General features: G+C 37.0%; 1 protein-coding gene across 1 annotated transcript in view; it reads right to left on the minus strand.

Moving 5' to 3' along the window:
• The window catches only part of dync1i1a (dynein cytoplasmic 1 intermediate chain 1a), a 107,070-nt gene that overhangs the window by 969 nt on the left and 82,921 nt on the right, over positions 1 to 23,180 (minus strand). The window contains exons 14-16 of the mRNA XM_079828468.1: positions 15,630 to 15,770; positions 5,753 to 5,878; positions 19 to 2,374 (exon numbers count right to left, since the gene is read on the minus strand). Of these exons, the coding sequence (XP_079684594.1) occupies positions 2,264 to 2,374; positions 5,753 to 5,878; positions 15,630 to 15,770 (378 nt within the window). The 3' untranslated portion in view covers positions 19 to 2,263. The remainder of the gene's footprint in view (positions 1 to 18; positions 2,375 to 5,752; positions 5,879 to 15,629; positions 15,771 to 23,180) is intronic.

A 23,180-nucleotide genomic window follows, 5' to 3' on the forward strand; every position in this document is an offset into this window, starting at 1 on the left:
TGTAGGCCGGATCCGGACGCTATGTTGCTGTTTGGGATTTTGCCATGGAACTGAAGCTTCAGCAGTGGGGAAGTTGCGATGCTGAAAAGCGGGTTGAGACCAAGCGGCAACCTCCCACAGTTTCTCTTGAAGCCAATACAGAAGTGACTTAAACTGCAATTCATCGACTGGCCGCTAGAGACATGCTCCAGAAGGGAGCAGAATCTCATTGAGCCCCATGTTAAAATGCCCAACTTTACAGCAGAAAATTTTTTTTATTATTTTTTTTATAACTCATTCGTTTACATTATATAAAGCATTAAAGTTCTGTGGCCACTTTGAGTGACATGTGAATAGCCATTTATCTGCTGTCTGTTAGTCATCAGATCACTTCAGCTCCGCCCACGTCCCGCCTTTTTGCCCAGTTTCTGTTATCCGGGAGTGATGCCCTGCCAAGATGGCGACGGCCAGCTCGTCCCTACTTTACACTTCAAAACTGCTCTTCAGAATCCTACGGGTGACGTCACGGACACTACGTCCATATTTTTTTACAGTCTATGGTTGAGACACTTGATACAAAGAACCTTCCAACGGAACTAAAGTAATGCATTACGCAAAATAAAAGTTTGAAAAATTAACAACAAACTGGAAGTTGACTAAGTAAAAGTTTGATCTTGGTATTTTAAGAATTACCAGTGAATAATCGGAAAAACTATATTGTTATGCCCCACAGTTAAGGGGCTAGTTCACCCAAAAATTTACATTTTGTCATAATTTACCCGCCCTCATGTTCCAAAAACCAGTATGAGCTTGAAAGAAGATATGTTGAAGAATGTCAGTAACCAGATAGTTGACGTTAGCTATTGACTTCCATACTATTTTTTCCCCTACTATGGACGTCATTGGCCACTGTCAACTGTCTGGTTACAGACATTCTTCAAAATATCTTCTTTTGTGTTCAACAGAAGAAAGAAACTCATACAGGTTTGGAACAACATGAGGGCGAGTAAATTAAGACAAAACATTTTGGGGTGAACTATCCCTTTAAGAGCAATCCCCGCCTCGCAGCCAATTCTAAAGATTTCATTGGTCAAGTTAATCACAGTGTTGATTGCCTACACAGCATTGAAACAAATACTCTTAAAGTCACAATGAACTCAAAATTGACAATCAAATTGACTTATTTTTATGGGATATTGGTAGCCTAGAAATCTAGACGCCCCCAGCGGCAGGAAATGTAATTTGCAGCCAGGGTCGTCAAGCAACTCTCCGTCGACTTGCGAGCTTGAAAAACCAAACTCTAGTCAGGCCAATCACATCGTGTATAGAGTCGGTGGGCGGGCTTAACATAATGATGGCAGAGTTGTGACGGTTCTGCGTGAATGCCCTGCTAGCAAAGAACGGCACTGAAGTCATTCTTAAGAAAGGAAGATGTGTTCTGAGTTTTGCCGACCGAATACGGCTAAAGTTTAATCTATCAACTAGCTCCGCTGATGGGAAAATGCATGGGACTCAGCCATAACCCGCTTGTGATTGTTGTCTCACCACTGAAAGCGCTCTGGTTGGTTGTAGCGCTTTCCTATTGCGTGCAGAGGGAATTTGAAAAACAACCGTTTATCCCGCCCCTCGGATTGAGCCCTGCCAATGGTGTGTTCCCAGACCCAACATCTTGATGTGGGTCTGGCTTGTCAGGCTAGAATATTGGAGTATTTATTATAAATTATTTATCTGTGTCGTGTCATGTCCCCTTGTAATCTTTAATTGAAGTAACTTCTTGTAGCGACAGTTTTTATTCTTCTCTGATGATGTGTTCTGGCATGAGGGCGGGACAACCTGTCACTCACATGAGATCCACCAATAGCAAACCATCCAATCAATTCCCCATGGATAAAATCAAGTTCTCTCCTACATTTGTTCTTGTTTGAGAAGCGTTTCAGAAGAGCAACTTCCGTTTCATGCTGACTTTAACCCTAACCTCAGTATAGCAATGGTGGCACATCCTGATAGATAGCATTACTGATTGTCACGATGATATTTCTGAACTGAATGCACAAAGTCTGAACTTTTCTTGACTGGATGACCAATGAAATCCGGCTGAGAGGTAGGGTTTGCGCTTTTAAAAAAAACCATGCAGTATTTTTACCCAGCCCTTGAAAACAATGCCACATTTTCCATTATTTGGATAAACGGTCCCTTCGGATAAACGGTAAACAGCACAGTATAGTGGGCATGCTAATTGGGTGTGTTACATCAGGCTCAGTCTGGGTTTGCGATGGCGGCATGTTTACGTGGCCAGCTCCACAGGCCCCTCCTCCTCACCATCCCCGTGGTTGGCGCGGATCTCCATCAGCGTGCGTCCGAAGTGGGTCCAGTCCTCACTGTGGGGCACGGCCAGCTGCAACAGATGAGCGTTTTAGAAATCCAGTGCCAAAAACACACCCCCACCTCTCCAAAACGCCACATCAAGAGCAAAGCTACGCATTACATGTGCTGTCACAGTGTGGGAGAGGAAAGAGATCACCACACATTGTGATTCAGAGACAGAACAATAAAGCTGCTTGTTTGGCCTTTGAGTGCTGAATATTTATCGTGTCAGTTCTCAGGAAGGGGAAGATGGGGACTATGGGCCGGCTGGGTGACGATGTGGGATCGCTTTCTGCTGTCAGAGTCAGATTTAGATGAAAAAGGAAGGCTGCCTACCGCCCATGCTGAGACAGAGAGAGAGAGAGAGAGAGGTAGAGGGAGAGAGAGAGAGAGAGAGATCTACAGGGTTTAATTAAACAGGAATAGAGAGGTGGGAGGAGATGACAGCCACTTCCAAACCAAAGGCCAAATCAAGCTCTTGTATAGTACAGCAGGGGGTCTTAAGAGGCCTTCATCAATAAATGACCTTATAACACTGGGATTTGATCCCTGTATGCTGTATTGTGTGTATAATGTAAATATAGGCCTATATATACACACTATACAGAGTGTGTCTGCTGTATATTAGAGAGATAGAGTGTAGTGTATATATGAAAGTTATATACAACACTATGATTTTATACATTTTACATTTTATATATATATATATATATATATATATATTTATATGTATTACTGCTATCAAATCAAATAATCACATCCAAAATAAAAATTTGCGTTAACATAATGTGTGTACTGTGTATAATTATTATAAATACACACACATACATGTATATATTTAAAATGTGTTCTATATATATATACACTAACCAATACTTCTACAGCACTTATTAATCTTAGCAAATGTTAATCTCAACATTTACTAATAAATTGTTAAAATTGAAAGTTGTATCTATTAGTTAAATGCACCGTGAACCAACATGAACATTTTTATGAACATTAATAAATGCTGCAATATATCAAATGTATTGCTCATTGTTAGTTCAAGTTAGCCGATGCATATATATATATATATATACATGCAAATATTTCTTAAATATATACATGTATGTGTGTGTATTCAAATATACATAATAATTATACACAGTACACCCATTATGTAAATGCAAACTTTTATTTTGGATGCGATTAATCGATTTGACAGCACTAAATGTTTAAAATGTGTAAAATGTTTCATGAGGGTTTTAAAAACTTGATAAATGCAATTTTTAATAAAAGATTAAATGTAAAAAATTGTATGTGGTATAACTATCAAGTAAACAGTATCACCATATTTTGTACCTTTGTTTACATTATTAAAAAAAGTTAATATATTTTTTTAAGGTATAATAATTATACAGTTTTCGGGGACATTTTGCGAACTAAAATAACGTAAAAAATATCTGATCTCACGACCAATTCGTTTGTGCGAGTTTGAGGTTAGGTCATTCGTACTAAATCATACGAATTGGGTAACTCATCAAATACGTCTGATTGAGCAAAAATCGCACCAATTCGTACGAGTGAGTTTGTGCGAATTAGCCACCTCGTAAAATACGCACAAACTGCTGTGAGATCGGGTTAACACTTGACACCATTATGGTCTGATGGGGTCTTTTTTATGATATTATTATTATCATTCTATGATATATACAATTTTTTTCCCTGCAGGTGGGTTGGAGCACATGATTTTGCAGACAAAACTTATTTGAATATTAATAAGCGAAGCAGTCATGTTAAAATATTTTTTCAGCAACAATAAGGTTTCAGGTGTTTACAATAGTTAACATGAACTAACACTAACCAATACTTCTACAGCACTTATTAATCTTAGCAAATGTTAATCTCAACATTTACTAATAAATTGTTAAAATCGAAAGTTGTATCTATTAGTTAAATGCACCGTGAACCAACATGAACATTTTTATGAACATTAATAAATGCTGCAATATATCAAATGTATTGCTCATTGTTAGTTCAAGTTAGCCGATGCATTAACTAATGTTAATAAATGAGACCTTATTGTGAAGTGTTACCTTTTTTTTTTTTTTAGGAAATATTAATAAAATATGTTAAACAACTTAATAAGATTTAAAGAGATGTTAAATTTGGCAACAAGTTTCGGTAACACTTTAGTTTATGGTCCAATTCTCACTATTAACTAGTTGTTTATTAGCATGCATATTACTAGGATATTGGCTGTTTATTAGTACTTATAAAGCACATATTAATGCCTTAGTCTGTATGACCATATTCTACATCCCTTAATCCTACCCAATACCTAAATTTAACAACTACCTTACTAACTATTAATAAGCAGTAATTAGGAGTTTATTGAGGCAAAAGTCATAGTTAATAGTAAGCTAATAGTGAGAATTGGACCCTAAACTAAAGTGCAACTCAAATTTTAAATCATAAATTAATTCTGGACGCAAAAGAGATACAGTTTAGTCACTGTGTGTATGAACTGCAGTAATCTACACACAAATATGAATGCAAACACCCTGAAATGTCTGAACAGAATTCATAACTCGACTCTCACATCCACTGCATTCTTTGTTTTGCCACAAGGGGCACTACAGCAGATAGTCACGTAAATGTCTTCTTCTATGGTCTGCTAGAATTTCCGCAAAGCGAGATTTGAAAGACAATCTAGAGGATATTTCTAGCCTTAAAAACCCCCTCTGTTACAGGGGGTGACCCGCGGTTGAAGAACAAAAGTTTTTAACTTCAAAATGACATCTGAACTTTACGCAATGCGACTCAAGCGCAGTGAAAACATGCGGTGGTGATCCAAAGCAAATATTTAACAGAGTGTACTAAATATAACACAAAGGGACCTTGGCAGTCGTCAGAAGTGGTACTTCTTGCCGCGACTGGAAGTTGGTGACGGCCTCTGCTGATGTAGGCCATGTTGAGCCCCCGTTCCACCGAAACCCTTCAACTTTCCTTCACTTCGTTTTATTGATGACCCACCATTATCATCAGCCCAAGGAGCCCACATGCTCGACCGACGTACTCTCCAATTACCACAATACACTGGGCTAAGATTAGCACTGCCCCACACATGAGGCGAAGCCCGAAAAGAACATGGTGAACATGGGAGTCCTCGTGGTTTGCTGCTCTGTGGTGGTGGCTCATTCATGTGGAGACTGCCTTAAAATAAAAGACTCAAACAAAAACAAGCTAGCCATGCAGAGAGCTCGGTAAACATGCAAACCCTTTCTGTCAAACTCTGAGATTCAATTTCACTTCCACTTTCACTCAATGTGCGCAAAGCTGCTGTACAGGCTGAAAATAATCCTGAGAGAATAATAATAACAGTAATTGCACACATTAGGATTCTTAATTACTGAGAAAAGATTCATACCTCTCCGACGTCGTATATCCACACACGCCCCTCCGAGTCTCCCACCGCGACCTCTTTGCCCCCGGCGGCCCATCTGACGCGGTTCAGAGCGGGGGCTCCCTCTATTGTCACACTAGCGCTGGGCACCTGGACTCAAAACACACCTCTAATCAAATACAGTTTCATATCAAACACACAATATATGAATTATGTTCTTAGGTAGCCTATAATGTACCGCTCAAAAGTTTAGGGTTGGTAAGAATTGTGTTTTTGTTTTTGAAACAAGTCTCTCATGCTTGGCTGCATATATTTTACCTAAAATATTGTGATATATTATTACAATTTAATATAGCTGTTTTTTATTTGAATATATTGTAAAATCGGATTTATTCCTGTGATGCAAACTTGAATTTTCAGCATCACTACTCCATTCTTCAGTGTCACATGATCCTTCAGAAATCATTCTAATATGATGATAAATATTTTTTATTATTATCAATGTTAAAAACAGTTGAGCTGCTTATATTAATATTTTTGTGGAAACATTTTCAGGAGTCTTTGATGAATATAAAGATAAAAAAGAACAGCATTTATGTGAAATATAAATATTTTATAACATTATTATTAAATGTCTTTACTGTCACTTTTGATCAGTTTAATGCTTCCTTGCTAAATCAAAGTAATTTTTTCTTAAAAATTACTGACCTCAAACGTTTGAATGGTATCTTATGTTACATTGTCAAAATGATCAATTTGGCATCATATCTGAAAACTTGAGAGAATTTTGTAATTTTATGATGTGAATATTTACAGCTAATTACATAAAAATGCAGGAAAACAAAACTTAGTGCTGAAACTTTATCTTTTAAAAAATATCACATATCTAAAAATGTAATTCTAATTTAAATCTAACTCCACATTTCTCCAAAATATGAATACAAACTATTTGGGGACAATAAAAACAGACACAAATGTTGACAAAGTCAGAGTTATTGCCAGTAAATGCTAACTTGCTAATTGGCTTTGATGACATTAGCATAGCAAATTGCTGAACGAGTAAGACAATGTAGAACATTTAACATAAATCTGTTCTCAAACCAAGCTCATGCTCCACTCATCACCATGATGGTGACCCCACAAAAAAAAAAAACATAACAGAAACTCCCAATTAACATTATTCTTGCACAAAAAAACATTATATAACACTTAATATTAGCATTTACTCACACTTTTGAGTGTCATGGCAAAGCATTCTGGGATATAGAAATCCCACCCCAGTTTCAGTTAAATTTAAGTTAGTCTAAATTAAAAGAAACAAGTTTATAAAACTCAAAAAAGCAAAACAGTTCAGAATACTTAAAAAGTGTCAGTTTTGTGAACTCAAAAGAAAAATAAAGCTCTAAATACTCATAAACGTTCATGTGATGTTAAGTTGGCTCTACTCAAACCAAATCAGTATTTTGAGTGTTAGGGTTTACAGTGCATCTCTCTTGTTATTCTTGTAGAAAAACAGACTTCAGTTGAAGTTGATGCCGAACTTAAAATCGCCAAAAATTGATGCACCTCGCATCAGTTTTTGTTCCAGATCTTCTATTGACAATGCAAGAGTCCAGCACTCTGTAAAGTCTCCTCCAGCACATCCCAAAGACTTTCAATGAATTTAAGCTCTGGCCAATTCATGTGTGGAAATGATCCTTCATGCTCCCTCTCAACCATTCTTCACAATCTGAGCTGATGAATCTTGACTTTGTCATCCTGGAATATGGCCATGATGTGTCTTCCTACAGTTGTTTAAGAAATGAAAAGCTACACACTCCATCAATTAGTTTCCAAAAATGTAACATGCTAGAAACATAATAATCACTGCAATAATGATCCAATCATTTGCCTATTTAAATCCAAACAGCGACTTTCTTTTTTGGCCGGGCAGAGTGTACTGTGTATAGTTTACCCAAAATGAAAATTACTGTGTGGGAAAAAATTCAAGTTTACAGAGTTTTAGTGTCAGTACTACATTAAACTACTACACTCACCTAAAGGATTATTAGGAACACCTGTTCAATTTCTCATTAATGCAATTATCTAATCAACCAATCACATGGCAGTTGTTTCAATGCATTTAGGGGTGTGGTCCTGGTCAAGACGATCTCCTGAACTCCAAACTGAATGTCAGAATGGGAAAGAAAGGTGATTTAAGCCATTTTGAGCGTGGCATGGTTGTTGGTGCCAGACGGGCCGGTCTGAGTATTTCACAATCTGCTCAGTTACTGGGATTTTCACGCACAACCATTTCTAGGGTTTACAAAGAATGGTGTGAAAAGGGAAAAACATTCAGTATGCGGCAGAATCATGAATATTTTTATTCTGGTGTCACCATTGTCCTGTATATTGGCACTGTAAAAAATTAAATCGTGACTTTAACGGTAAAAGACTGTAAAAATGCTATGGTGAAAAACAGTAAATAGAAAGTTTCCATACTATATACGGTGAATAACTGTAATATATCTAACCTTACATTTAAATACAGTAAAATACTGTTCAATTTTTAGTTTATTTATTTTAAATTTACAGTTTTTGAAAGTGAAAAAACCCCCAAGTCATTGTGTAATTTACAGTGAAAAACCTTAAATATTCCCAGAATTCCCTGCATAATGCTTCACATTTTATGTATTTTCATTGAAATAAGTTTCTTCTTAGTTTTTTCTAATCAGTTATGTACATTAGGGTTTTATGTTAAATCTAATGTTGTTAAATTAATGTTTATTGCATTTGTTTTATTTAATGTGTGTTACCATGATAGTGTTTGGTGTTTAGTGTTTGTGTGAATGACACTGCACCTTCCATATATTGTCCTTCTTAAAAGCTGCTTGTGATGATCTTTGATTCACCATGTGACTCTCATCACCACTGTGATTGGTGGTTGTCAGTATATATCAAAGTTACATTACAGATATTAGTATTTCAATAGATTGGTAATTTAACATTATTTCAGTTTTTTACCGTAAATTTACCGTACATTTTTATAAATGATATACCTTATGATATGGTTTTGAACTGTAAAATAGACAGTAAACTAAGTGCTGTCCCGTAAAATCTAAAATGTTACTACCGTATTTTTTACAGTAACATTTACATTTATTTATGCATTTGGCAGACGCTTTTATCCAAAGCGACTTACATTGCATTGAAGGTACACATTTTTACATTGTCAGTTCTTGCTTTCCCTGGGAATCGAACCCATGACCTTGGCGTTGCTAGCGCCATGCTCTACTTTTTGAGCTACAGGAAAGCCGTAAAGTTCAGTAAAGTTCAGGAACAGTAAAGTTCTGGAATCCACAGCTGCCGTTTTTTTACCGTAAATTTACAGGGATTTTTTCTACAGTGAGCATAAATGTCCAAGCTTATTCATTTCCACCCCCACTGAAATACCAAATTTAGCATTTTAAATCAACAGTACATTTTTTGTGCACCTTTTACCATATGTCTTTGAGTATCACAATAATATTGTATTGTGAGTTCAGTATCGTGATATGTATTGAATCGTGACACCCCTACTAGAAACATAATAATCACAGCAATAATGATCCAATCATAGACTCTTAAGAATCTAAATCCAAACAGAGACTTTTTTTTTAGCCGGGCCAATTAGATAAATACATTCAATTACAACAAGAGGAATCTGAGTATTATAAATTTGTCGAATCTCATTATGAAAAACGTGCCTTCAGTTTGTGCATGAACTCTTCTTGGATATTATAAGTTACATAAAATGATGTTGTTAGGATGTCTAGTCAAAGCTGAGCTCTAATAGGACGAAGAGATGAATCCCCAGCTCAACTGGAAATAGCTACGAGCGCTTTTAATGATTTCATAAATCATCCAGACACACATTAAAGCGATACACAGGCTCTGTTTGTGCTCGTGTGTGAGGTTGATTTCTGCCTATTACTTATGACAGTTAAGACTGGCCTGACATATGTTGTCAGCAAAGATGGAAGCTGTACGCTGGCTAATACAAAAGCTTCCTCGCTTCAGAACAGGCTAACCACAGCCTGAGAGCTATTAGCGAGCAGCTTCCTCCAAGAGTCAACTGCAAGGTTAAATTGGCTGCAAGCTTCTCTTTGCGTAAATTGGAACCAGGCGAGCCCGCAGTCTGTTAATGGTGTTATGGGTGAATTTCTTTATAAGTTGACAATGGAGAACTGTTGGCTGCTTTCTGGCACAAGATCTTTGCCTGTTTACGCATGTGTCGGTGTGTGCGTCAGCACGGGGGCTCCTGGTGTTTTGGATAACGTGCATTGTTCTTGAGGCAACACACACTCTTTCATTATCTCTTCTCAACAGACCAAACAAGCTGTTGACACTGGAATATGCCAAAGGACAGAGAAGGGGCACAAGTTACATAGGCCAGGGTCAAAGGTTACTGATATGACACGAAAGGCCAAATTTACTGCCATACATGAAAGACATACTTTCAACACTAATTTTTGTTTTAAATGGCACCACAGTGCACATATATTCTTTGTAAAAACCTTAGAGTTCTATGTAAATACCACGTTACATAAACTAATAAGAATGCACAATACACACCGCAAAAAATGCTTTTCTTACTCAGTATTTTTTTGATTTCCAGTACTAATATTTAAACAATCCTAAATCAACATACAATTATTTCGAGAAGCAAGATGACATAAAATATGGAAGCTTGTTTCTGCCACAGAATAAAAATAAAAAAGGTAATTGCGACTTATCTCACAATTCGTACTTTTTGTCTCACAATTGCGAGTTTACATCTCGCAATTCTGACTTTTTTTCCCACAGAATTGTGTGATATAAACTCACAATTGCAAGTTATAAAGTCAAAATTATGAGATAAAAACTTGCAATTCTGAGAAAAGAAGGTTATCATTTTTTCCCCCCTGAGAATTGGACTTAATAACTCACAACTGAGAGTTTATATCTCACAATTCTGAGAAAATAAGTCAGAATTGTGTGATATAAACTCGTAATTGCGAGAAAAAGTCAGAATTGCGCAATTATCTTTTAAATCATTTTATTCCATGGTGGAAACAAGCTCCCATAATAAAATATTAAGTCTTGTTTTCTGGAGAAAAAAAATCAGTTTGTTTGTGCTTAAAACAATAAATAATATCTGTCAGTGGGGTCAGAAAAATACTTCATTCAAACGGAAAACTAGATTATTTTTCTGACCCCACACTGACATTTTATTTTTATTTTCAAGGGCAAACGCTTAAATTTAATGATTTTATTTCTTCAGTAAACAATATTTAAAGGTTGCATAACACAGTTTCTGGCAGTCTCGTGTTAATCTTGAGTATCTATAGAGTAGTATAACAACCTTCATATCACAGAAGAGTCTTTAGTTATCATATTTATAAAAGACGGATACGCTGTACTGATTCTTTCCAAAAACAGCTGAGCTCGTGCAGGTGTGCAGTGGGCGGAGCTGTAAAGCACACACACACACACACACACACACACACACACACACACACACACACACACACACACACACACACACACACACACACACACACACGTTTGTTTTTGTGAAATGTGAGGACATTCCATAGGCGTAATGGTTTTTATACCGTACAAACCGTATTTTCTATCCCCTTACACTGCCCCTGCCCCTAAACCTAGCCCTCACAGGAGACTGTGCAGTTCACTTTCTGTGAAAAAAAATTTGTTCTGTGTGATTTATAAGCATTTTGAAAAGTGAGGACATGGGTAACGTCCTCATATTTCACCCTCTTTTTGTAATACCTATGTCAGGGGTTTTCAAACTTTTTGTGTGTGTGGACCACTATTTGTAATCAAAAAATTTTGCGGACCACCTCATAACACACATAATAAAATATGTCTACACACAGTCCTGAATTAATCCGCACCTCTAAATAGGCTTACTAGCACTAAAACTAGTCATCACATCAGTACAACTGCTTGTTAAAAGAATGTTTACTGCACACAACGGCTGCCACATATTTAATTTATTTATTCTGGCTCATAGATGCATCCGACTCACTGTCAATCTCTTAATTTTTTGTAACTTCTGCCTCTGTCTCTTGTCTCTTCAGAGAACCTGTTGCTATCCACCGATCCATAACGGCACTGAACTTGAACGTCACGGCTGAGCGCCACTAGCCTATTTTAGTAATCGCACAATAACTTGACAATTTAATACAAATGTTATGTCAATATAGGCCTACATATTTTTACTTTTTAATTTTTTTATGGGAATTTCCTGGCAAAATGAAGGTAAAAAAATATTATTTTATTTTATTTTGCCTTTCCACGGACCACCTGCAGTACCCTCACGGACCACTTGTGGTCCGCGGACCACAGTTTGGGAATGACTGACCTATGTCATACCCATGTCATTATACACATTTGTGTCCTGATATTTCACAAAAACATGCCCACACACACGCACACACACACACACACACACACACACACACACACACACACACACACACACACACACACACACACACACACACACACACACACACACACACACACACACACTAAATCACCACATTATCCTTAGATAACTTTCGTTTCACCATATTTTTGTGTTGTTGACATTATATGCACTTATGCGCCGATTGTCAACAAAACACAGACATTTGATTCAGTTTCACTCACCGCCTGCGGTTTCGACTCGTGAATGGGAACAAACAAATACACTTGCAGAACTCTGTTGCTGCTCCGGGAAAACTGCATCCACTGTTCCCTTAACACTGGGTTATTTGGGAAGCTGAACACAGTTATCTTTCCCTCACAACCAGAAACACACTTCTTTAGTGACATTGTTGATTTCGTGGTCTAAAAATAAAATGACAGCGCTGTTGACGGCTACTGTAACCAAACGAAGATCATTGATGACGCTCTTGCTCTCGCTTTGGTTGATGTGCACACGCTCATCCGGGAGAAGTGTCCATACAAGCAATTCCACCCTTTATGACGTCATACAGGGCCATACTCGAAACAAGTAGTTCTGAAGGAGTGTATTTGGCACAGAAATACTCCATCATACTTCCAACTCATTTTTTATTTTTTAATTTTGGCCACGTTTACCATGAGAATCCAACTCTTTAACAGTGTAAATAAGTCAGAATGCATGAAATAGCATTACACCCCAAACTCTAGGGTTCTGTACAAAAATCCTATTGAACCTTTTTTCCCCAAGAGTATATATTGTTTGCATGTCGAATAGCAGCCAACATTAGAGCAAAGTAGGGGAAATATCAAACATTGCCTGATATATATCCAATTTTGACCAATATTTGATTTTAATTGTGCATTTACACTAATTGTGCAGTCAGCTAAAGTTAAGCCTTAAAAACACTATTCATCTATTAACACTGTTAAATATAATCATTAGCAGATCTCAAAATAATTACACTTTTTCACACTGTTCATTATAATATTGTGAATTTTAGAATTGATTAGTTATTGGCCATGTATATTCAAATAAATATTGGCTTATCAGTATGGGCCAGAATTTTAATACCGGTGCATCCCAATACTTACAGTATGGTAATCATTCATTACCATGTTATATATATATAAAAGTGCTCAATGTACAGTGGCCTAGTGGTTAGCATAAAAGCACATGACACTTGTGCAGATGTGGGTTTGAATTCGAAGTCTTTGAATCAACATGAAATGGTGTTTGCAACCGATTTTACATTTGTATTTTACTATTTTACTTGAGTTAAACAGGATATTAGAAATAAAAATATATATGATGGGATTGATTTTATATCATTAGCTTTAAAAGTGGTCTCAATATGACAGTTGGTTAGGAAAAATAAGAGGGCTTTCGTAATATAAAAGATTATTATTTTCCAAGAATCATTCAGTCAGACCAGAAATGTGTGTAAATAGGGTCAGTTCTGATTTCAAGCTGACTTTGCTATATGTGATTTACAATCAGTGAGCTGGTTGTTGGTTACCGTCCACCAAACACACACGCAGAGAGAGAGACGGGTGAGTCGAGAACAGCGGAGAGAGTCTCACAGCAGTATGTAATTAAAGTGGGTGTGTATTCCTTAGTGGACAGGCAGTGTCAGTCAGGGCAGATCTCATTTCACACAGGAGAGATGTAACACCTCTGAGCTGTGGCCCTCAGGGGACGGCATGTCCACCATTTCGGACTGACGTATTGTGTGAATGGTCCAGTAGCAGTAAGTCAACTGTCACATATGAAACGACATCATAGCATGTGATGTACAATGACAGTCCATTATCAGTGATATACGCTGCTGGATCCAGTATATGACAGCAGACAGCTAATATGACCTCATCACTCTACAACGTCTGCATGCCAAAATCTGTTCAATCAGGCTCGTTTTGACCTTGTTTACAGAAAGAAAATACCTAAACATCCTTAAAAACGGCCTCAAGATAATCATTTTGTTTGTTTTTTCGCAAATTTGATTCATTCTTTAAATAATGTATTTTTCTCTTAATTTAATGGCAAATTATTTTATTTTCAAAAAATATATCTTGAATATTTTTATATATTTTTTAATAAAATTATATTTTCATATTTTTGTATTGTTTGTATTTCATATAATTAAATTAATTGCGTATTAAAGCATAAAGATAACAAAATTAAGCTTATGTTTGGAACAAGAAAAAAACAATCCAGTGGATAGTAAACTTTATTTTTTAATTAAATATAAAATATTAATCAAATGAATTTTATGAACTATATATATATATATATATATATATATATATATATATATATATATATATATATATATATATATATATATATAGATATATATATATATATATATATATATATATATATATATATATATATATATACACTAAATTATACTAAATATATAAAACTTAATATATTAAAATTATATACTGTATATATATATATATATATATATATATATATATATATATATATATATATATATATATATATATATATATATATATATATATATATATATATATATATATATATATATATATTTATATATATTTATATATATATATACATAGTTCATAAAATTCATTTTATTAATATTTTCTCTCTCTCTCTCTCTCTCTCTCTCTCTCTCTTGTTCTTTTCTTCTATGTATATATGATTTTAATATATTTCTATAATTCATATAATTATCATATAAATATTCTGCCAGGCACATCATATATAGAACCTTTTATGGGTTCCCATTGTGAGATTACTTATATATGGATTTAGTTTTAATGAATGAATTTTGTTTTCATTTAATAATTAATTTTAAATACATTTTATGAATTAAGCAGCTTGTAAAAACTCTATAGCACTACAAAAAACTGAAAGAACATGTTAAGCATGAATGTATTATGCAATAATTTAAGAGATTTCTCCTTATCTAGAACCTTTTTTGGCATCTTTAAACTAGAGTTTTATATCAAATCCCAAGTAAATGAGTGTTGTTTTAGTAATGTTTTAGGAAAATGTTGTAAAATATTTTTTTGCAGTGTAACTCAATCCCAAACATAAAGTGATTGTCTGTGACACTGCACAGTCACTGAAGGTCTTGAGAGACGGTGGCCCTAGAGGACCAGGTTAAACCGCTTTTCTGGGCCGTCGCCCATGGGAACTCAATGGCTCTGGAATGGTGGAGAGAGAGGAATCCGCACACATCGGAGTAATTAGCCTTAAGCTTGCAGACTATGTGTGTGTGGAAAGGAACGTCGCTGGAGTGTTGTGCGAGCTGTTGGTGAGGAGCTGTCAGAAAGCTGATTTAAAGGCGGCCTGTGGGGAGACGCCCATACAGAGAGGAACTTGTTGTTGTTTTGATGCATCTTTTGGCCTGGCGTGATCTGGGGGACCAGACCGAGAGCGTTACCTCACCTCAGTGTCGTTGTTCAAGTTCCACAGATCCAGACGACCCATGCCGTCCACGGCGGCGAAGAGCGAGGGGTGCACGGGTGACCACATCACATCGTAGACATAGTCGGCATTATCCTCAAAGGAGTACAGCGGCTTGTTTTGCTGAGGGGGAGACAAAATGAGAAAAAGGAGGTGAAGTATACAGAGAACGAGAGAATGAAAGGGCAAACAGGACGAGCAAGAAGGTGGTGGGGTTGCAAGGGAACAGGCAGAGGGCGAGAGAGGCAGATCGAGAGAATGAGAGAGTGGCATAGGCAGTAGACAGAGTGGCGCTGCTGCAGCCCTGGGGCCTGTCTGGGATTGGGCTAATTAAAACCTTTGCACATTCAAGCAGTGTCATAAAAAAACACTAGATGAAAGTCTCTCCAAGGTGTACTGTAACCTAAGTGTAACAGCTGTCTGTGGCATAGAAGAAAAGAACGAGAGAGAGAGAGAGAGAGAGAGGGATAGGGAGAGGTAGAGATCCTGAGGATTGCTGGATGCATTCCGAACAGGTACGAGGGAGACAGCTGGGCGGGAGCGATGCAGACCACAGCACGATAATGAACCACAGAGAGACACGCTGAAGAATGTGACTGCCTGAGACACTCCACCACACCAAAAGACACCATGCAGTGTGCATACTTCATCTCAAAATCTTCAAAAATCTTTCAAATAAACCATATCTGACATGGTCCAATCATAAAAAGTGATGAGATAAAGAAAAATATACACAAAATATTAAATAGAAATGAATAATTAAAAAAAAAAAACTTTTTATATGCACTAGCATTCAAAAGTTTGAGGTCAGTACAGGCTTTTTTTTTTTAAGAAAGTAACACTTTTGTTAATTAGGATGCATTAAAGTGATCAAAAGTGACAGTTAAGACATTAATTATGTCACAAACGTTTTCTATTTCAAATAAATGCTGTTCTTTTGAACTTTCTATTAAGAAAATATTAAATAGCACAACTGTTTTCAACCTTAAAGCTGGACTATGTACAATTTTTTCAGTGAAATATCCAAAAACCACTAGGCCAGTGTTATATATCTTGTTCAGTTGAGTACTTACAATATCCCAAATGTTTCCAACTATTTGTAAATTGTGAGAAAATTGCTATTTTAACCAAGGACGTGTGAGGGAGTCGCCTGTCGATTGCGTCATATCTGCTCAGTTTTATTTTGCAGAAACGCTTTGCTCTCTCTGCAGTGTGAACAAGTGTCATAGCAGCTGCCTAGCGTACGCACAGAGTAACGTCATAACATAATTTTCAACACACTCAGATGTATCTAATATGATAAACAAAGCTGCGTTACCTCATACTCATGACCGGAAAAGCGGAAATGGCGCCGGCGACTGTGGCATAATAAAAGTCCGGCTGCTCGCGAGGTATGTGTTGCGTTCATCTTATTAACAATCGCTCCAGCAGCTTTGCTCAGCTCCACAACACTCAGTCATGCTCTGCTTCATACTACAGTTACGTTAATAATCGCATCCATGAACTTGATTTCTTGCCGAGTCCTATCCCGATTCTTTTCCACCGGCTGTGAGGTGAAGACCACATGTCCCAAGATTCTGCGCTCAAACTTGGTGTCATCAAACTATGCCTTTGTTTTGAATAGGCGACATCTAGCGGAAGAAAAAGTTACATAGTGCAGCTTTAAAGTAAAATAAAAATCAATATTGAAGTTTTTTTGGGCTATAGTTTGAATATATTAGTCTTACTGTTATCTATAAGCTAGTGTGCTCCGAAACAATGCCAACATTCGCATTTAGAAGATATAAACATTCAAAACTAACAGTGTCATTTCCGCCAATATGGATCAATGATTTTCAATGATTTCAAATGCTCTCCAGAATCTGAAGCGTCCCACCCCCTACACTATAAATAGACGCTGAAGCTGCGGCTGAAATCTTGTTCACACATTTACTATGGTACTTACTACTACATGGTAAGTGGCACATAGTGCACTATACAGGGGATAGGGAACGATTCAGACAGTGTGAACATACTTTCCATTGGGGCGAATGAAGTCTGGTTTCACGTTATATGATCGAGTCTGCGCAGACCAGAAAACATATCTGACCCATTTGAATTCTGCACAGAATGCTGTATTTTAATGCAATATGGAGGAGAGACGGTTAACGGTTAGAGATTAGGAGAAAATTAGGCTTTACCAAGCTCAACGGCTCTGGCCGAGCTGTGATATAAACAAAACACCATTGACTATTTAAAAAAAAGGGGAGGGGCTGTTCGATATTCCCCGCCATGTCTTCCTGTTTCAGTGGAAATTATGTCAACACATTGAATAAAGCACTTCAGTGGGCCTTTAATAATAATAATAATAATAAGAAGATTATGATGTTTCTTGAGCAGAAAATCAGCATATTAGAATGATTTCTGAAGGATCATGTGACACTGAAGACTGGAGTAATGATGTTGAAAATTCAGCTTTGATCACAGGAATAAATTACATGTTAAAGTATAGTAAAATAGAGCACCATTATTTTACATTGTAATAATATTTCACAAAATTACCGTTTTTACTTTGATCAAATAAATGCAGCCTCTGTGAACAGAAGAGACTCACCGACCTTCAACTTTTTATATTTTTGTAGAGACATAAAATCACCCTTAAATGTACTTTTTCCGATACCAAAATATATAATGGTCTTTTTCATTAAAGGTCCCATGGCATGAAATTTTCATTTTATGAGGTATTTCAACATTCATATGAGTTCCCCTAGCCTGAATATTGTCCCCAAGTGGATAGAAATGTTGATCGGTGTAAAACCGAGTTCTGGCTGTCTCTCTCTGCCTTTGAGAAAATGACAGGCCAGACGAGCCAATCCTGAAGTCTCCTGGTTTGACGTCCAAGCAGGAACGGGTTTCCTCCCTTTCCTCCGCCCAGAGAATCTGGCACGCCCATGCAAACGCTCGAGAGATCATGGGTTGTGAACGAGTGAATGCTGGCAGTTTCTCAGTGTTTGGATGTACAAATGAAAACAGAAGTCTTTTTTCAGTTCCTACTGATCTGTGATCAGTGATTTCTTATGTGTAGCTAATTATTTATTATTCGTGCACACACTGCGGCTTCTCTCTCTCCCGACAGAACGGTGTTTTCTATCTTGTGAGTCAGTGTTTTTGTACGTCCTCGTCGCGTCTATCCGTTCTTAAATGTGCATACAGTCGGGAGTTTCTGCTTAACATCGGCAGAGCCACATCTTTAGAGATAAACCTCACGCACGCCGAAGCTCGGCCTTCAACATCCCCGACCCCCAGTACTGCATCTGGCCCACAGCGGAGGCACCAAACGCGGCGTGAGATTAAGCAGAAGGGGGGTAAGCGTGAGGGTATCCGGCTAGGCTAGCCAGCTAACCCCACAATAAACTGGATTACATTCGATTACTGCTGTTGTGTCTTTGTTTGCGCTGTGTAAGTTACTCAATGCGCGTCACTGACGCTTTTCATATGATTGGAACATATCTAGAAATAATGCTTTAATCAAACTTACTAACTCTCGCTGTTCATCTCGCTGTAATGGTACATTGCATGTGTTACAAAGTTGGTAGAATAATGATGAAGACGGACTCGGCGTGACTGGGACTCGTGTTTATTCAAAACTCTCAGATACAAACACAATAAACTTGCGCTGACAGACAGCGCTCTCACAACTCAGTAGTTACTATAAATAACTTTGTTAGCAATCGCTCCGTCTCCGTGATGTCCGGTTCGCGAACGAATCATTCTTTTGAATCGGTTCTTTTTAGTGAACCGAACCAGTTCACCAAATCGGACTGAATCGTTCTAAACGGTTCGCGTCTCGAGTCAGCGCTGATCCATAATTTACTAAAGTTACTAACTTTCTGACATGAGTGACAGCCCCTCCGACTAGAAATAAACTAATAACCTGAAGTATATTCTAGTAACTACAACAGTTCACCCTGAACTGAGACATGCTGAGAGAACTGATGAGAAGTGAACTCAGGTCCATCTGTCTCTCTGGCAGCAGCTCGTGCGTCGTAGACCTCGTTAAACCACGCCCCCTCCGCTCATTTCAAATGCAAAGATGTCAGCCAATCACAACAGTGGGCGTTTTTACTGAAGTCTCACAGCAGACACGCCTCTTGAAACAGGGCAGTCAGCCACAGGGAAAACAGCAGTATAGACAAAATGCCTTTTATTTCTAAATTATGACATTTTATGATGTAAAAATCATACTAACAATATAAGTACACCTCAGGAAACACTATAAAATAATAGAAAAATGCCATGCCATGGGACCTTTAAATATTGACACAGAACACAATTTGAAAACTTATTCAACGGATTTAATCAACTTCAACAAAACAGATTGTCATTGCATATGAGAGCTCATGAGCCAGGAAATGTTTGCAATGCATGCCGACAAACACAGACAGCACAGAGAGCATATTTCATCTGACGCAAATAAAACTAAGGCTGTGAGAAAACCCAGTAAGAAATGAATGGTGGTTTACATTTCACATCGAGTATGTTATGTGCCTCTATGGTAATTCTGTTATTTACTTATGTTATGATCAAACCAGTAGAGGTCCAATTATATCTTTAACTATGCTCAACAGCCGATCCGATCCACAGGATCCACGGCCACAAATCCAAATCCTGAAGGCGCCAGGGCTGATTCTGCCCTCCCGGAGGACTACAGATCAGTTTGCAGACCATTTTTTTTCCCTTTAACAGAGCGTGATGTGCGCACTCCTCAGCCTCTCATTCATTCGATAACCTCTCCGCAGAGATCTAGTGATGGGATTTAGAATTTGTACTAGTTTAAGTACCCACTGTAAATGGTGCTTATTCATGTCACCACCATCACGGACCTGGATGAGGGCCGCGATGCAGATCGAAAAGTCATCAAGGACTCGCCACGGGCACTTAAGGACACAAACTAGGGCACAAGGAGGATTTTCTGAGCAGTGACTGGTCTGTGATGGAAATCGTACCAATGTTTTTTCCCTCAGTGTTTTAAACTCTATTAGAAGAAAAGGACCTTAAAGGCTTTTGTCAGGCGCTTCATACTTAGAACCTTTTAAGGGTTCCAATCATGGGATCATTTTATGGTTTCATAAATCAATTTTATGAATTAAACAGCTTCTAAACATGTTTTATCACTAGAAAAAAATTTAAAATTAACATCAAACACTAAAGTATTATGCAATCATTTAAAGGCCAATTCACACCGCACAGACAAACGGCAACAAACCAGTTGGATTTAGTAATTTATGAAAAATAACTGTCATGTTCACTCTAACCCAACAGACACCGACAAACGCTGATTGAACATGTTCAGTCGGGTGAAAACAAACTCTAACCAACTGCAACAGACGCCAACACACTGATCCGAAAAACCCAACAAACGTGTTTGTCCATGCCGTGTGAATTGGCCTTAGGAGTTTAGGACGCAAATAATCCTCTGGTGCTCCTCATTTAGGGGTCACAGTCATACTCTTCTTCTGCAAAAGTGGCCTAACACCTCAAATGTTTTAGTAGAATCAATATAATATTAGGGCTGTCAAAAGATTAATCGCGATTAATCGCATCCAAAATAAAAGTTTGTGTTTACATAATATATTTGTGTGTACTCTGTTAATTATTATTTATATATAAATACACACACATTCATGTATATATTTAAGAAATATTTGCATGTATATACTGTATATACATTTATATAATCTATAATATATATAAATATAAATGTTTTATATATATAAAAATAATATTTTTTTCTTAAATATATACATGCTTGTGTGTGTATTTATATATATATAAATAATAATTAACAGAGAACACACAAATATATTATGTAAACACAAACTTTTATTTTGGATGCGATTAATCGCGATTAATCTTTTGACAGCCCTATGTAATATATTTTATGGGAGGGACTTTTATGGTAGTAGTAATATTTTTGCAATAATTATGATCCATGTGGTTCCAAATTTTTTACAGTAGAATACAAATAAACCATACAAAATCAATTTTTTTTTATTTTTTTTTTCAATTAACACTTGTTGCTGTGCTTTTTTTGTTCAGCATTGTGGCTGATCTCTAGATTGTACCCCCCAAAACATTTTTTGTTTATTTCCCATTCATTTCTAGGATGGTAATTTAAGCAAGGAGTACAAGCGTGACCTTTTTTTTAGGACCATTTAACCAGAGGGATAAAGGGGACAAAATCTGTCGACACGGACTTGGCCATACAACATCCACAAAAACGGAGGCAGTTTTGTACTTAACGGTTTCCTCGCAAGTGACTGAATTTTCTGGCTTTCAGTGTTTTCACTGTTATACAGTAGTAGATAATCTCCGGATCAAAACACAGGAAAAAAAGGAGCAGAAACAAGCAATAAAAGCATTGCTTTTGCATGTTGTAGTCTTTGAAAAAAAAAAAAAGATTTTCTCAGCTTTTTGTTCAAAATGTTGCTTTTTTAATGAAATTATCCCACATTCAAGTGTTGATAAAAAAAGAATGCATGAAGCTCCAATAAAACGGGTTTAAAAACAAAGGCTCTGTTCTTTCTTTTGATATATTACATGTTCAGATATTCATATAACAAAATATTCTGGGAGCTATGAACATTTTATGAAAATGATTAAAAATTCTGAAGGTGGCTGGCTACTTTTTTTTTCTTCAAGTGAAAGTGACATGTGATGGCCAAGTAATGTAACCCATACTCAGAATTTGTCCTCTGCATTTAACCCATTCAAGTTAGAAGCCTACACACACGTTAGGAGCAGTGAATAGTGAACACACACACACACACACACACACACACACACCATGGACACACCACATTTTTGATGTGGCTAGCGTCATTTCCTGCCGCTATTGAGAATCGAACCTGCAACCTTCGGGATACCAGTCCGACTCTCTAACCATTAGGCCACAACTGCCCTAAAAACATAATAAATACAAATTAAATATAACCTTTTTATAACATAAAACGACAAATACTAACTTGTCAATGTCTAAAAAATAGGAAGCCATGTGTCATTAGAAACTGACATTATTGCATGTGACTGATATTGTTTCGGAGGCTCACAGGGTGCTTAGATCCAAGCTAAGGTGTGCCCACAACCACACACAGGAGAAAGAGACAGGCCTGCATTCCTGAGGCTCTCCTCAAAGGGGATGGAATTCCCCCGTCCCCAAAAAATAACACATGCACATCCATAACATCCCAGGAATGTTTTAATATCTGTCAGAATGCACAAAGTGTAAGATTTGTAGAGAAAATACATGGAGCACAAGTTAAAGTGACAGGACGGTATGTTGTGGTTTCGGGAAGCTCAGTACTTTACGTACACTTGTGGATGTAGATATCAATGAGTGTGAGTGTGAGAACATGATACGTATACTGTAGCTTTCATGATACGTATTCATGCAGCTCAGCTGTATTAACCAATGCAGGGCCTGAGGCTGTAGATGCGCCGCTTTCTTGTTAAATGACCCGTGTCCTCCATCTACTTCAGTTTATTAGTATATAT

The sequence above is a fragment of the Gobio gobio genome (genome assembly GCF_949357685.1).
Source record: "Gobio gobio genome assembly, chromosome: 11".
NCBI lineage: Eukaryota > Metazoa > Chordata > Actinopteri > Cypriniformes > Gobionidae > Gobio > Gobio gobio.